Below are 16,014 nucleotides of genomic sequence, written 5' to 3'. Positions count from 1 at the left end.
GGTTCAGAAGTGCTTAACACTATTTAGATATTACTTCCTACACTAGACCTACAGGTTTTTCAATAACCGTTTCCTTCATATTTGATGGAGCAGTTGGGAGTACAACGGTGAGACCACAGGTCCACTACCCAGTATCCAGCTGCAGTTTGGTGTTCTCTATCTGCTTCTGAGCCCAGAACAGCAGCTGCCAGACACTTCTCCAGGAAACTTACTCTTGCCACAGGCCCCTGCCAGAGTTTCCTTAGCACAGAACCCATGATGCTTTATGGCAGTGGGCATGTTATACAGAAGACATGCCCTCCTCCACTTAACAGAATACCTCTAGAGGATAAAGGTTGCATCTTCTCCTTGTAGTCCTAGAACTAGTAAGGAATTCACCAATGCTTGCTGGATGAGTAGACATAAGCAAACACTTTTGGTTGCTTGAGGAAAAATAGACTCTTATCCAAGTAGACAGATAATAACATCCATCCTGATCTGTATTCTGTGCCATTCAGAGAGTCAACACCTTGCCATTCTTGTTCTGTAGGAAATTCAGTCACTGAAAGACATGAGAAGTGACAGGAAGCCTCAGGTCTCAGAGGATGTCCTGAAGGGAAAACACAGGAACACTGTAATGAAAAGATATATTGCTCTACGCATACCTTGGTGGTTTTATCAAAGTGTAGTATTGATTGTTTGTAAGGACCGTCCACAGACAAGCTTATGGGAGGGAGGTCATTAAGAAAGAATAAAGCCTAACTAGAAAGAAAACAAAAAGCAAGCCTTGGCCTTTAGAACGAGTTTCCAAGTGAGCTAACCAAAACCCCAAAGACCTGTAAAGCTTGTAGACATGACTTTTGAGCAATGGCAGAGAACAGCATAGACCTTGCCAGAAGGCCTAATATGGACAAGTATCCTCATTTCATACATGGGATTGGGGTATGGACAGGGTGAGAGATCCTGACACTAAGAACCTAGTAAATCAGCAGCTAAACCCTTGCAAAACTTCAGGCCCACCTACTAAATAAATGTCACACAGTAATGTAGAAACAGAAGTGTGCCAACATGGGTTCAAAGATGACAAAGCTGCCTTCAGCCAGTGACTAAGCCGTCCTGGCTCGTGGTGAACATGCTGCCCATATTTCCTTTTCCTTTTTAAAACAGCAGCAACACTTCTTGAGCGTGCACCTGGCAAAGCACCGCTCTAAGTACTTTACAATTTCCTGCTCACTGAGTGCTCAGAGCAGCTCAGCGAGGTAGGCACTGTTCTCATTTCACAAATGGAGAAACCGAGACACGGCTTCCTTACAAGTATTGACAGCATACCTTCTCTGCCCTCGATGTCATTCTGGAGCTTGAACATCCAAGGATGAGCAGGACGGAGACTTTATCTCCTCCAGGAATTCTGTCTGCTGGGAACAATAAGGGTTTCAGATAACCATACAAGAAATTGCTCAGCCACAGCATGGCAAGAGGGAACCAATCAGGTTTGTCAGGTCAAGGGAGGCATGCCTAAAGTGAGCCTTTCTAATTTAAGGGCCAGAAGGCATCAGTCAGGGTGAGAGGTGGGCACTACAGGCAAATGCCTTGGGGAAAGAAGGAAGCAGAGACATTGGAGGAAACAGAAGCCAGTATGGCTGAAGAAGGAAGGGTAAGAAGGAAAACCCTTAAGTTCAGAGAAGAATTAAGGCTTGTGGTCTAGAAAACAGACTACTGAGGCAGGAATGTCAGGGACACAGTCTATGTCATAGCAGTGATTGCAAGTCCACTTCCATCTAGTGTCTGTGGTAGGAGAAGGTGAACTAAGAATAGACTGATTTGGTAAATTGAATCAAGTTTGCTAAAGAACTCTGATTAATTTATGCAATCTAAAGAAAGCTTTCTGAGGACATGTACCGAATTAAAACTTGAACTTAAATGAGCCCATCTGTGGTGAAAATTGCTAACTGAGTGGTGACAAGAATCATAAATCCAAGACTCAGACATAGTGGGAGGATAAACTGAAGCCAACAAGATATATCCCGGGAGACCTTCTGTATGGTCTCTGATGCTATCAGTGTATGCTGTACTCTGCTCAATAAAGTCCTAGAAGAACACCCTACCAGATTCATCAACTTCTTCAATAGCCTCGAAACAAGACCCTACAATTTCCCCAAGTTTCTGAGCCTTAGAAGTCACAAATGGTACGTGGCCACAACACCTACTAAGGCACTTGTTCTCAAGAGATATAAGATACTGATAATCTTCAAGATAATGAACCCCACTATAGAGACTGGGAATTCCTGGACCACCAAGGGGTCTACTCAATGAGGCCAGCTTGGTTGTACCAAGGAGACATGTGTGGTATCTTGGAGAAGCCTCTTGACCCATGAGCAAAGACTTCTAAGTAAACAAGCCATGCACATATGTGCACAAATATTTACTTATATGTGCTTGTATATATGCTTTTTTGTTAGGTAAAATTAAGACCAGCATTTCTCTCTTCCAGGGCAGGGTGGGTTATGTAGGAAGGAAGGATGGAGAGTTGTGAATTGACCTTGAACTCAACTTGCATCAGCACTAGGCTAAGTGCTTGTCATTTCCTGTGCCTTTCAAGAGTCAGCTTCCCTATGGAACCAAGAGTGTCAATGTGTTGACTCCCTGTGTGCCCAGAGCACACAGATATGGATTTTTTTATTGTCTGTTAATTTCAATAAACTTAATTTTTTAAAAAATGAAGCTAAAACTGTTTCTCCATATATTTATTCATCCAACAAGCATTGTTGGTTCCTCACTAGGTCCTAGGACTACAGGCTTTATCCTCTAGGAGTGATCTGTGAAGTGGAGGAGGGCGTGGCTTCTGTGTAGCATACCCACTGCCATAAAGCTTCATAGGCTCTGGGCTAAGGAAGCTTTGGCACCCATGGCAAGGGTGAGAGGCACAGTGAAGCTTGGGTACTCTGGAGCCAAGTCTCCTTTGTAACAAACTGGGTCCTCTTTGACAACCGCTAGACTCCCTAGATAGAGTGGAACACTCTCAAGTCTTGACGTCCATTCTCTTCAGCTGGGGTTTGCTCAGCTTGCTGCTGGCGGCATCTTCATTTAATCTGAGATCATGGGGATTCCCACTCACATCTCCTTGCTGGGCTTCTGGTTCTTAAGTGTTTTCTGGTTTAAATATTTTTAATTGATGTTCTTATACTTTGCATCCCTTCTTCAGTTCCTCATCCCAATGTGTCTTCCCCATGATCTTAAACATATTTGTCCATTACCATATTTATGGATATCTTTGTCTTCAGTATGTACAATCACAATACTTATTTAAATCATTAAACATAAAAAATTATGCAACATCCTTATCAGTAACCTTCGAAGGAAGTTTCCCAATTATAATATTGGTTCAGTTCATAGTATAGATCAGATTCATAAATTACCCATTGATCTAAAAAGAATTGGCTGTCTTTTGAGATTATAAAGTTGTTCTTGCCCTTTACAATATGAGAAAGCACAAGCTTTGCACAAGGATTATGACCTCTTTGTCATTCTCCAGTGCATAAACTTATGGGTGCCCCAAGCTTTCAGAGGCCGGGCACAGGAGTTTTGGGGCAGTGAGATATGAGGCTACAGAAAAGGAAGAAGGATAGCTAACTGCAGTGTGTACTCTCCACCTGCCCCCCACCATCCACCTGGAGACACACACACAGATAAATGGAGGCATGGTACTGATTTCTGAGCATTGGTCTAAAACGATATTTTTTTGATGTGTGTTGTAGATCTCCTACAAGTATCTTATCATCGCTCTTGGAATCCAGCTGGACTATGAGAAGGTACCTTCTTCAATTGTTGCTGTGTTACATTTTCTGATTTATGCTAAGACAAAACTAAAACACTGTATTCTTTCCTTATATTCATTTGTAATAGGGGAATGATAGGGAAACGGTTCTAAGACACTAACCCCTGCACACCAAGTCTAACTTGTTTCCTAGAGACCTTTTCATGATGCCCCAAAGTCTTCTCTAAGATTTTGTCAGTGATAACAATGTGCTTTAGCTTTAAAGTTTAATCACAGTTTAGTATGTCTGTGCCCTAATTGTGTTCCTTGCAGAAACAAGCTTTTGCTGCACTCCCAGGAAGCTGCCTTATTACACAGGGCTAGGCTGGCTTTATGGCTTTCCTTTGCAAATCAGATTGAGTTTGAATTCTTAAGCAGATTGCAATAGCAGAACACAGCAGTTAGTTCATCAGACTCTGGAAGCATATTTAGGGGTTATTGTATAGAGACTTGAGCGTTGGGTGTATGAAATGACCAGCACAATATACACACTACCTAGAAGCTTTTTAGATGAGTTTTCAGCAAGCAGGGGGCATTACATATTCACTGACATTGTGAGATTTGAGTAGATATTCCTAAAATACACTAGAACAATCCATTCATTGTTGTGATTCCCAGGAGCTTGTTGGGGGTTTTTGAGGCAGTGAGACAAATAGTCATGGTACATAAAGCCTGGTGGTGTCACAGGCTGCAGACATGTGCTCCCCACCTAGGTAGAGGTGGCCCAGGAAGGGTCTTTGGGGTGTGTTCAGGTGTGAAGAATCATGACATGCCTGGGGAAAGGTAGTGGAACCGTGTTGAGATATGCTATATGGAAGTTCCCGAGTGGCTTCCTTGCCTTGTGAGGAGGGAGGAAGAGGGCAGGAGTGAGTGTTTGTAAAGTCTTCTTGTAGCAAGCTAAGAAGCAGCAGTATTTAAAGTCGGCCATTACTATGGAGTTCCTACTCCTCATCAAAGAGATGCTGGGGACTGAGAGTGAGCCTTTACAGCTTCCTCCTTTTCATAGATGGGGAAACTGAGGCTAAGGGAATGGAACTTAACTGTGACTGGCATATTCCCAGGCAATCTTTGACTGGAAATTCTAGAAGATGTCTCAAGTGAATGTAAAGTGAAAAAGAAGGCAACCATTTGCAGATATGAGATCCCCGTAGAGCACTAGGCAGAAATGTGATGGTCTCTGGCAGGCTGTTTCTCCACTCCATCTGTTGGATATATTGGGCTCTCATGCCCGACATGGACCATCTGTCTCTGCTCTTTCTCATGCCAACTCATACTTCAGCATGGTGTCCTGCTAATTTGTTGGTCCATCATGTGACAGACAGGCTAGTCATCAGCTTTCTAGCACAAGCCCATCTTTGTACTACCGAAGGGCAATTCCATTTTTTCTCTTCCATGATGCTCATGTGTTTCTCTCTGCTCCCATCTCTCTGCCTCAGCATTTCCTGAAAGCAAGTCTGATTGATAAGGGAGCATAAGACACACCTCATCACACAGAACTTCCTGGAGGGAATTTGGTTGCCAAGTTGAGGCACCCTTTCTCTTAACAGTGACTTTTAAGTACAAGGTAACTTATTCAGAGTTACAACACTACCTAGTAGGAAAGGGGACAGAACCCGGATCTTTAGTATCCCAAAGGCCATGTGTTTAACGCCTTGCTTTACTGCTTCGCCAAGAGTCTTAGCTGCACAACCTGGGAGGCAGTTTCAGTCTTATTGACATCAGGATGAATGATTCTTGGTCCTGCCTATCTTCTCAGGAAGCTATGTGGTTCTCCTGAAGGCAGTTGTGGCTGGTGTCCTGTCCTCACTCTAAAGGCGGGAAGAGCTGTATCTCAGCTGCAGCCTCATGCCCAGGGAGGCCTAGTTGGGTTCACCAAGGCTGAGCCCATTCTTCAGCCTGACAGGTGACTTTAGGGGTCATGGCTGTGGTCTGAGCCTCTCATTTACCCGTCTGTTCCTTGTGTGAGTACAGGGGGCTGATGCCACTATAATGTCTGAGGGTTGTAGGCAAAGAACAAGGGCTCCAAAGCACTGTGACAAATTTTTCTGTTTTTAGTATATAAATTTGCTTTTATCTCTGATAAATGGTAAGTTTATACGTATACCCAAAAGTGCTTTAAAGTAAGCTTCTTTATTTTTTGCTCATATACTTATTTCTTAATTTTGTTAATTAGTGTGCATGATAATGGGTTTTATTAAGACATCTTCATGTGTCTTTTCACATCCTGTCCCACATTAGTTAGTAGGCTCCTTTTTCCCTTAAATATTCCTTCCTTAGTTTTCATGGCCCATGTATCCATCACTTTCTTCCCCTCCCCTCTCTTATGGCCTCTTCCTTTCCTCTTATGGTTCCTTTTCTAATTCCTTCATGTACACACACACACACCACACACCACACACACTACACACATACACCGCACATACACACACACCATATGCCACACACCACACACACTGCACACATATACCACACACATATACACACATACCACATAATGCACACATCTCTCTCACACACACATATCACACACAGAGACCACACACATAGACCAAATATACACACACACACTATACACCACAAACACAGCCCATACATACTACTTACACAGACATACACACACACCATGTACACACATGTAAATGTAAGGTCTAGAACATGCCCATGAAAAAATATGGTATTTGCTTTTCTGAGTTTGGTGTATTTTGCTCAATATAATGATCTTCAGTTATATACATTTTCTATAAATGTCATGATTTAATTTTTCTTCATGGTGGAGTAAAATTTCATCTATTTATCTGTCTCACATTTTTGAACCCATCTTTTTAAAAGATGACTTTCTGTGTGTTTGGTTGCAGATTAAAGGACTCCCTGAAGGTTTTGCTTATCCCAAGATAGGGTCCAATTATTCGGTCAAGACGGTGGAGAAGACGTGGAAGGCCCTGCAGGACTTCAAGGAGGGCAATGCGGTTTTTACCTTCCCCAACACTCCAGTGAAGTGTGCGGGCGCCCCTCAGAAGATCATGTACCTGTCAGAAGCCTACTTCAGGAAGGTATGTCTCCTCTCAGGACAGAGACAAGGGCAGGTGCCACCACCCAGCCCCTGCCACAAGTCCACTGTTACCCCTGTTGTCTGACCTTTGTATTTCTAGAAGTTTTGTTCCTCATGTGCTCAGCAACATAGCTGGAAGTGGAAGAGACCACTCATCACGATGTTCGCTCATAAAACTCTTCTCTTCAATTAGATGAGGTTTCTCTATAGACTTAAAAAATATTTCGACAATCATACTGTACATACAGAGTATTCCATGTGACATGCTTTAAGACTGAGTCTAAAAGTCCACTGGCCAGCTATGTTAGAGATTGTCTAAATACTTTAATATCTGTTGTTAGGCAACTAATTATAAAATTATATATATATATATATATATATATATATATATATATACACATACACACAGACTCTCAATTGCTTTTACTCTTCTGACTTTTGGTACATGTATTTGCAAATAGGCAAAATGCCAATTTTGAAGCTCAAAAAACATTCTAATGGAATTTCTGAGCTTTTGAAAAGAGGTTTTGTTTTTTTTGTTTTTTGTAATAAGGGTCAGGGAGGTTTGCCAAAACACCTTCTGTGTGAGAGCCATGGAGTATGCTGGTATCACACAGTGTGGTCTTTCCGCCGTCTGTGACCTTTACTGAGACACGGGCTCACTGAGGCATGATTTGAATGGAGCCATGGTAGAACCCAAAGTGACTTGTGCTTCTGTAAAAGGGCAGACAGGGACAAAGGGAAGGGGTGACTTGAGGGAGGATCTCTGTTCTTGGAGCCTGGCAGTGGCTCTGTAAACCACAGTAAAATCTCCTAAGTGGGGAGTTCAGAGACAGCTTCAGTGATGGCTCCCGATGCTGAGGAAGTTCATTCCAGATCACAAGGGTTGGTACAAGCGTTTGAAGTTCTACCAACTTAACTTCTGGTCAAAGCTGGCAAGATCTCTACTGAGGGCTTGAATTCTGGTCTGGATGAAAAGAAGCAATGAAAAACAAAATGGCGGCCAGCATAATCGTCTGGCTTTTCTCTTCCGTTTGTCTTAGACCGGAAAGCGACCCAAGGCTAATATCATCTTCAACACTGCTCTTGGAGCAATCTTTGGGGTGAAGAAGTATGCAGCTGCCTTGCAGGAGATCATCCAGGAGAGGGACCTCACCGTAAATTATAAGCACAACCTTATTGAAGTCCGAGCTGACAAACAGGAGGCTGTTTTTGAGAACCTGGACAAGCCTGGGGAGACACAAGTAATTCAGGTGAGCGGCAGGCCGGTTAAGCTGACTGCCTGGGCTCTACTTGCTGCTCTGAGCAGCTGCTGCAGGGGACACAGTGGCACCTCCTCCCAGACTGCCTTCACAGCTTGCTGGGGTAGGCTGGTGAGCTAGAGCGAGAAGGGGAACTGGAAGAGGCAAGAGGAGAGAGACTGTGTCAGTAGGGAGTGGGGAGGGCTTACCTGCGGGGCCAAGTGATTTTTTTTTTTGGTCTTATTTATTTATTTGGTTTTGTTTTCTGAGACAGCTTTGGAACATGTGCTAAAATGCACTCTGTAGACCAGGCTGGCCTCAAACTCAGAGATCTGCCAGCCTCTGCCTCCCGAGTGCTACCACCACCACCCGGCTACCTTTCCTGACACTCGAACTATGTTGCTTGAGTTTTTATTGCAGTTTAGGGAGGGCTTCCTCAAATGCAAGGCCCTGTGATAGTCTCAACAGGTGTGAGAAACAGCCTTGTTTATGAATGGGAAGGAAGCTGTGGATCTTTCAAGAAAGACAGAGGTGTTTTTCATCTGTGGAAAAAGGTTTCCTAACACATCTTTCATCCATGCAAACACTCGGCCCTTAAATTCTTTCTCAAGGGACTTGGCAGAGCCGCCAGCCTCCTTTGGACGATTCTAGCCTGTGTTGTGTGCTCTTGGCCTTGGGCATCTGTTTCCTCTCCCACAGAGTGGGAATACTACGTCTGTAGAGGAATTATGAAGATTAGGCAAAAGACACTCTGGTGCTGGAGAATGTTTGGTCACAGCATCCTGGCGGGAGCCACCAGCAGCGAGAAAGCGTGACACACTCACACTGTACTTAATGACGAAGGAATCCATAAAAAAGAATTTTGAATGAACCAGCGATTAGTCTTTTAAACATCAAAAAGCTAAATTTGAGTTTTTTTTTTTTTTAGCTTAATCTCTTTTAAAAATACATGGCACCCACTTTTCTTTCTTAAACAGAATACATTAAATATCATTAAAAATGTTACTGATGGCTCAGGGGCATACTTTAAAAACCTTTTATTTGGAGATATCCTCAAACCTCAGAGGAGACGTAAAACAAAAACGACAGAAATGAAATTGTGTTTGACTTTAGCTAGAGTCACACGCAGGATCTTGCAGCAGTTGCTTTAGCTCGATTATTTAGTTTCCCCTCAATCTCTATTTCTGTTAATTTTCCTAACTATAGGTTGTATTCATCAAGCATTGTTCTCCTTATTTATAGATTTTTTTCTGATAAACTTCCTAAGATAAAGGTACTTTCTAAAAAATGTGATCACAGTAATTAATCAGCTTAGTAAATCTGGCACATCTATGATGTTTTATCTTCTCCCTGTCTCCAGTTTTGTTGATTGACCTAATGGCTTCTACAGCGTTCATCCATCTCCAGTCCAGTTAGTTCGATGTCTCTTTAGTCTCCTTTAATCTGGGACATTTCCACAGCTTTCCTTTATTTCCTGTGTTGTAGAACAATATAACCTCTGAACTTTCTCAGAAGCCTTTCTCATGTCCACGATACGTTTTGCTTTGTGAGCATTGCACAGGTGACCGTGTGGTCCAGGGAACTGCATTTGCAAGCATACAGGCTCCTCATTGGAGGTTTGCTCTGGTCTCCTGTTCAGATACCGTCTAGTTTCTCTACTGAGTTATTGTTCTTTTCTCCTTTGCTAACAAGAAAGTCTTTAGAGAGACATCTTCAGGTCATGCGTATACTCCGCTCTCTGAAGTTTCGCCCGATGCTCATCTACCTCACTTCCACTGTGGTGACTACAGTATGAGTTTTTAGAGCCCAGAATTTTATTCACATTTACTAGTAGGTGCTTGGCAAGTTTTCAATTAATTACTGGCATGAATTCATAGATGCTCATTTTCTCCAATGTTTTAGTACTCATTAATGCTTTTATAATTATTTTCACGGTCAAATTGTCCCAGATTTGGTCGGAAGCCTCTTCAAACTGGTTTCTGTGTCCTTCTGACACATTTCTTTTTTTCCCCCCAGCACTTCCGTGCTGTCTGCTATGATACTTCATCCCTGCTCATCTGGTTCGGTCTCCTCCAGATCGGGGTCCCTCACTGAACATCTCTTGTGCAGCCCTGTGCCCAGAATCCATATGGCTGCTATCTGTCGTTTCACACCAGGATCTCCACTCTTCCTTGTGGTTGTTGCCGTTGGTTTTGCTTTCCAGTTTTCCAGGCTGTCAGGAAGTTGTGAGTGGTAGAAGGTCGTCCCACCTTCAGACTTTTTAAACTTGCTGCTCCCGGTTATTTTTTCCTTCTGGAAAGCAAGTGAGCCACAATTGCGACTTTTATGCAAGTGGAAGTGAATGAGCCATTAGTGTCTGTCCAGAGCAAACGTCTGTGCGAAAAGTGTGAGCTTGAGTGAGCAAAGGAACTTAATTTCATGTGTGTGTGTGTGTGTGCGCGCGCGCACGTGCGTTTATGTGGTTTCCAGCTGTGGTCTGGGTGTTGAGGCTGCAGGTAGAGACCTGGATGAATGAGCGGATGTTTCCTTTTACCAAGTTTGTAAAGTAGGGAGATATTTGTGTCACCTCTGAGTGATAAGAGTTCAGCTCAGTTATTTCAGTTATGCTCTTAGCCTTAAGAATATCAAAAAGGCCACTGGAGGTTTTCAAGTAACTGCTCTCAGCGCCGGAATCATCTAGGAAGCATGTCAGATGTGCTGATTCCTGGGTCCCCATGACACAGATTTTGATTAATTGCCTTGGAGAGTGGATTGAGGATTGATGAAGACTGAGTTTCAAAAATTGCCCCCTGATTCTCATATTCAACTAAGGCTGAGAACAGCATGTAAGAAATAGTGTGCCCTAAAGCCGAGTGGTCTTGGACACGTTATAAACAGCGTGCTAAGTAGTCCAGGTTTCTCCATGCTCACTGACAAACAGACCTGGTGTCAGGGACTCTGCCCTCAAAAGGTCCCTCAAGGGTATAGTGGTAAAGAGTACCAACCATTTGCAACGCTCCTGAGCTTAAGTATTCATCTAACAGTCAGACAGTTTGAATAAATATAAATCAGCTTTTTGATGTCTGGCTTCTCAGTGATTGTTGAGTCTAGTGGAGGGCACTGGACGCTAGGGCCTGCTGACTGTCACAAGGTTGAAATGATCTTAATGTGTTGACATTTTTATCCTGATGAGACTTGAATATTGGAGTAAATGTGTCCTGAAGAAGACCTGACCATACATTGAATTTGTGACATGTAATTGTAAAATAAAAGGAATAAGACATGACCTACAAAAAGTGGAAGAATATTCCATAAATACAAAGTTGATGAATGAATGAAAGCTTCAGCAAAGGCTCGTCAAGAGCAGCCTTCATTTATATGCCTGGGAAAAGAAAATTCGACACTACTTAATACAAGATCCCTCTTCTCCAAATTGTCAGAGAATTTTATCACTCAGTTTGTCCTCTTATGCTGGTTACTGACACTTTCCTCTATGTTTTGTGAGTTGAGACCTATTTGGGAATGATGCTCACACCAGTTCTTAATATGATAGTTACAGGTTTCAGAGACTAAACATCTCCTCCAAGAATACAACAGAAGAATCAAACCAGACAGTACTAAGTCTTGGTCAGTACTAAGTTGAAGGTCAAATAAAGATGGGCAGAAATGCCACTTCTCAATTTTTTTTTATCAAAAATGGGAGTATCAGCGAATTATTTTAGAAAATGAGTGAATTCTATTTCAAAATACTGGCTTCCCCCATCTCTTCTGTTGAAGGGACATGGGCTCAGTAGAGGCAGATTGTATCACCCTTTGAGGACAGCTGTTTAGTTTCTCATCATCCTCCACAGTAGCACAGAAGGTCTTGGAAAGCATATGGATTGGTATAATCCCTAATGCACAATGTTCCCTGCAGCCATTATGATGTATGAAATGAAGGGGACAGAGAAGAGCTTGTGGGCCATAGAGACATTGAATAGACAATAATTGGGATGTTTTTGTTTTGTATAGTATGAAATGCTTCATGTCACACCACCTATGAGCCCGCCAGATGTCCTCAAGACGAGTCCTGTGGCAGATTCTGCTGGCTGGGTGGACGTGGACAAAGAGACTCTGCAGCATAAGAAATACCCAAATGTGTTCGGCATTGGGGATTGCACCAACCTTCCCACCTCCAAGACGGCTGCTGCAGTAGGTAGGATAACCAGCTCTGCTTCTCCTCTCAAACTGATGTCTCCTCAAGGTTCCATCCAAGCAAGAGCAGAGGTGTATCCCAAGCTTTCCTCATGCAATAATTTTTACAATATTATATTCAGTAATGGAAAAAAAACTGTTTTGTGGTTTAAAAATGACTTTGTCTTCTCAAAGGCAGAATCAAGTCATCAATGTTGTGTGGAGAAGAAAGTAGCTTTTAAGGGCTTTGCCAAATTACCAAATTGTCCTCACCTATCACAGAGACTGTTTTCAGGGCAAGGATGACCTGAAAGGGGGTGACCCTTTCCTGGCTCTCTAAGTTCTACTCCTTTTCTGAGTGCCATGCTTACATCTCTGCTACTCTTGGTCCTTGATACTGGGCAGGTTGGCTATTTTTCTTCCAGCTAAACCACTGGAGAGCCAGGGATGCATTTGTTTCTCTAGGAAACGCATGCAAGTCAATGAAAGCTTGCAGACCAGAAAATTGTTCTGTATAGACAAGCACAGCGGAGCATGCCCTGATTGGTACACGATTAAGGCCTCAGCCTGGAAAACTAAATTTCTTTACCTAGATGTTCTGCACTAGCAGTGATGGGAAGAATTGGCTTTTAGATTCTGTCCTCCACAGAGAGGAGCTGTCTTCTGTCGATGCCGTAAAACATGGACCTCCCTGACGGTGGGGCGATAGTGTTTTGTGTGAATTAGACACCCGTGGAGCATGTTGTGTTACTTTCATTTTCTAAACATTAAGAAAGACTTTCTAGCTGAGCAGTGGTGGCACATGCCTTTAATCTCAACACTTGGGAGACAGAGGCTGGTGGATCTCTGTGAGTTTGAGGCCAGCCTGATCTATAGAGCAAGTTCTAAATCGCAAGCTACACAGAGAAACTCTGTCTTGAAAAAACTAAGGAAAAAAAACCCCAAAACAAAACAAAAACCCAAGAAAGACTATGAGATCTATTGAATGTCTTTTTCATTATCAATGATATTTATCTTCTATCTCTTTAATTTCAAATATCTGAAAAAATACATATTTGACTTATTATTTATACTTTCGTATTTTTTTTATGAGTCATTTGGAAGTAGTTGAGGCATCATGATATTTTGTCTTAAATACTTTAACCTGTTTCTCTTAGAAAGGACATAGTCTTCCATAGCTACAGGACCTTTATTATGTCCAAGAAATTTAACATTGTATAATAAAACCATCTCAAAGGCAATCCAACCATATATTCTCAAAACATCCATTGTAGCCCATGAAATTAATTTTTCTAGTCTTAGATAAGGCTGGAGTTCATCACTTGGTTGCAGAAGTAGTGCTGGCTGGTTTTATTTTTTCATCACAAAAAGATCTTTTAAAAAATGTAGTTACATTTGTTTGTTTTTTATTCATTTATTTATTATTTAGGGGAGTGCACTCATGGGGGTTTAGACAGCTTGGAATTGGTTCTTCCCATCCAGCATGTGGGTTCTGGAGATTAAACCTAGCAACTCATGCTTGGTGGCAAGCACCTTTGCCTGCTCAGTCATTAGCATGTTTTTCTCTTGGTAATTATAGATAGTGCGTTAGACAATACTTTTAATGTATATCCACATTACATGCATCTCTGTGGTGGAAGGAAATACCTGTTATGAGGGCTCAGATTGCCTGGCTTTTAGCCTATGCCAGGGCTTCAGAGCGACAGATTGAACCCCAATTATCAAGTGAAGCCTGCCTTCCAGCCTCTTCATCCCTCTAGCCGGCATCTGTATTGCTCAGCTATGTAAACAGCATCCCCATTGCTTTTACATCTGCTTTTTTATAAACCATGTTTTATTGTGTGATTGCTCCCGAACTTACTGGAACATCCTGCTTATACTTGGGCTGTTTCTGCTCCTTCTGTTTTACAGAACTGCAGCGAATACTCATCTTTGTCACTGCACATGAATACTTGCTTGTGTCTTTCGTGTCTCAGTTAGGGTTTTTATTGCTCTGAAAAGACACTATGACCACAGCAACTCTGTAAAGGAAAACATTTTATTGGGGTTTGCTTACAGTTTCAGAGGTTTAGTCCAAAGTATCATCATTGGCGGGACATGGCGGCATGCAGGCAGCCATGGTGCTGAAGAAGGAGCTGAGAGTACTTGATCCGCAGACAGCAGCAGGAGACTGAGTACTGGTCATAGCTTGAGCATATAGGAGACCTGAAAGCCTACCCTCTTAGTGCTGCATTTCCTCCAACAGTTTCCTGATAGTGCCACTCTCTAAGGGCCAAGCATTCAAACACCAGAGTCTATGGGGGCCATAGCTATTCAAACCACCACTGTGTCTAAATAACAATGAGTACAGCTTTCCCCAAGAATTTCTTACTAGTTTCCCTTTCCCAAGCTCCCTGGATGTCCTTGTGCAATACCTGGGTGAGCTTACCTCCCAGACTGTCTAGATCACTGTGAGCAAGGCCATGTCTTACATATGGAATGTGGCTTCCTTGTGGCTTATGTCTCTTTCCTTGCTTCTCTGCCACGAGACTCTTGGGCAAAACAGAAGACTGTAATAGAGGGAAAAACCACAGCTCAGGTCTGCCTACACACACATACTTTTCAACCTCGCTTTTGGGTGTGTCCACTTCCAGGCCTGGTTTCTCTGCAGTGACACCTAGAGCCAGCTTTTCTCCTTTGCCTTTGTGCTTGGCATCCTGTGCTAGGGACCTCCTCATGTATTCTCAGTGTAGTTTCCAAACCCTTCATGCGCTCGGTGGTATCGAAATCCCCCAAAGAGGAGGAAGGTTCCCTGCGGATGTCACCTTGTCAGTGATGAAGACAGCTACTGAACAGTTTCATTCAGTTGTTTACTTCTAGAAGAAATAAAATCATATTTTTTTTATCTGAGTGCCAGTAAACTATTGTTTTTTCAGGCAAAATTACTCTGTGGCCTATCTTTGAACAACTGGTCAAGGAAGATTTCTGTACATGAAACTTTTGTGCAGTTCAATGGTAGTTTCCTACTTTTTTTTTTACTCAATCTCAAAACTATTCCATTGATCCATGGCTGAGAACTAGTAGACCTCCGTAATGCATATTCTTTGAATTGTGTCAGTAGGACTTCCCGTGGAACTTATTTTTCTCTCCACTCCTGCTACACACAGACACATACACACATACATGAATCTATAGACTCTATCTATCTATCTATCTATCTATCTATCTATCTATCTATCTATCTATCTATCATCATCTATTTATCTACCTACCTATCTATCATCTGTCTATCTGTCAGTCTGTCTATCTATCTACATATCAACCAACCTACCTACTTACCTAGGTTTCAGTCAGTCAATACTTAGAGAGGAAAGCCCAGTATTTGCCTTAGCAAGTATGCCTGAGGCTACCAATCTAGGCTGTTTATTAACAGGGCTACAAGGTGCCATAGAATATGGCACCCAGACCAAACTGATAGTCACCAACCCCTAGGAGTAGGGGAAATAAAATTTGGGTAGGGTTACTCCTATTTTCCTGTTGGAGAGGAAGAGGTCCTTAATTCCTTAATTTCAAACTAATAGTGACAGCTTTGTGGCCTTTGATGAGCTGAGGGGTCCTTTCTGATGGTCAGAACTTCAAGTAAAGGAAGAACAATGCTCTACTCACAATCTACGCAAAGCAGGCCTTGCTGACCTACTCTATGGTGCCATTTCTCAAGCATTGTCAGTAGCCGTTAAAGGACTCCCAAGCCTCAGCCACACTTGGAGAACCTGTGACTCTCGATCCCCTTGGGAGAGTCA

The 16,014-nt window shown here is 42.6% G+C and overlaps 1 protein-coding gene across 1 annotated transcript in view; it reads left to right on the top strand.

Annotated features, from left to right (window-relative positions):
- The window catches only part of Sqor (sulfide quinone oxidoreductase), a 40,267-nt gene that overhangs the window by 18,842 nt on the left and 5,411 nt on the right, over window positions 1-16,014 (top strand). Inside the window, exons 4-7 of the mRNA XM_057781933.1 lie at window positions 3,735-3,788; window positions 6,649-6,843; window positions 7,886-8,095; window positions 12,074-12,257. Of these exons, the coding sequence (XP_057637916.1) occupies window positions 3,735-3,788; window positions 6,649-6,843; window positions 7,886-8,095; window positions 12,074-12,257 (643 nt within the window). The remainder of the gene's footprint in view (window positions 1-3,734; window positions 3,789-6,648; window positions 6,844-7,885; window positions 8,096-12,073; window positions 12,258-16,014) is intronic.

This window comes from Chionomys nivalis, chromosome 9 (genome assembly GCF_950005125.1).
Source record: "Chionomys nivalis chromosome 9, mChiNiv1.1, whole genome shotgun sequence".
Classification (NCBI taxonomy): Eukaryota; Metazoa; Chordata; class Mammalia; order Rodentia; family Cricetidae; genus Chionomys; species Chionomys nivalis.
Note: the sequence above shows the minus strand (reverse complement) of the source record. Positions and strands in the feature narration are given on the sequence as shown.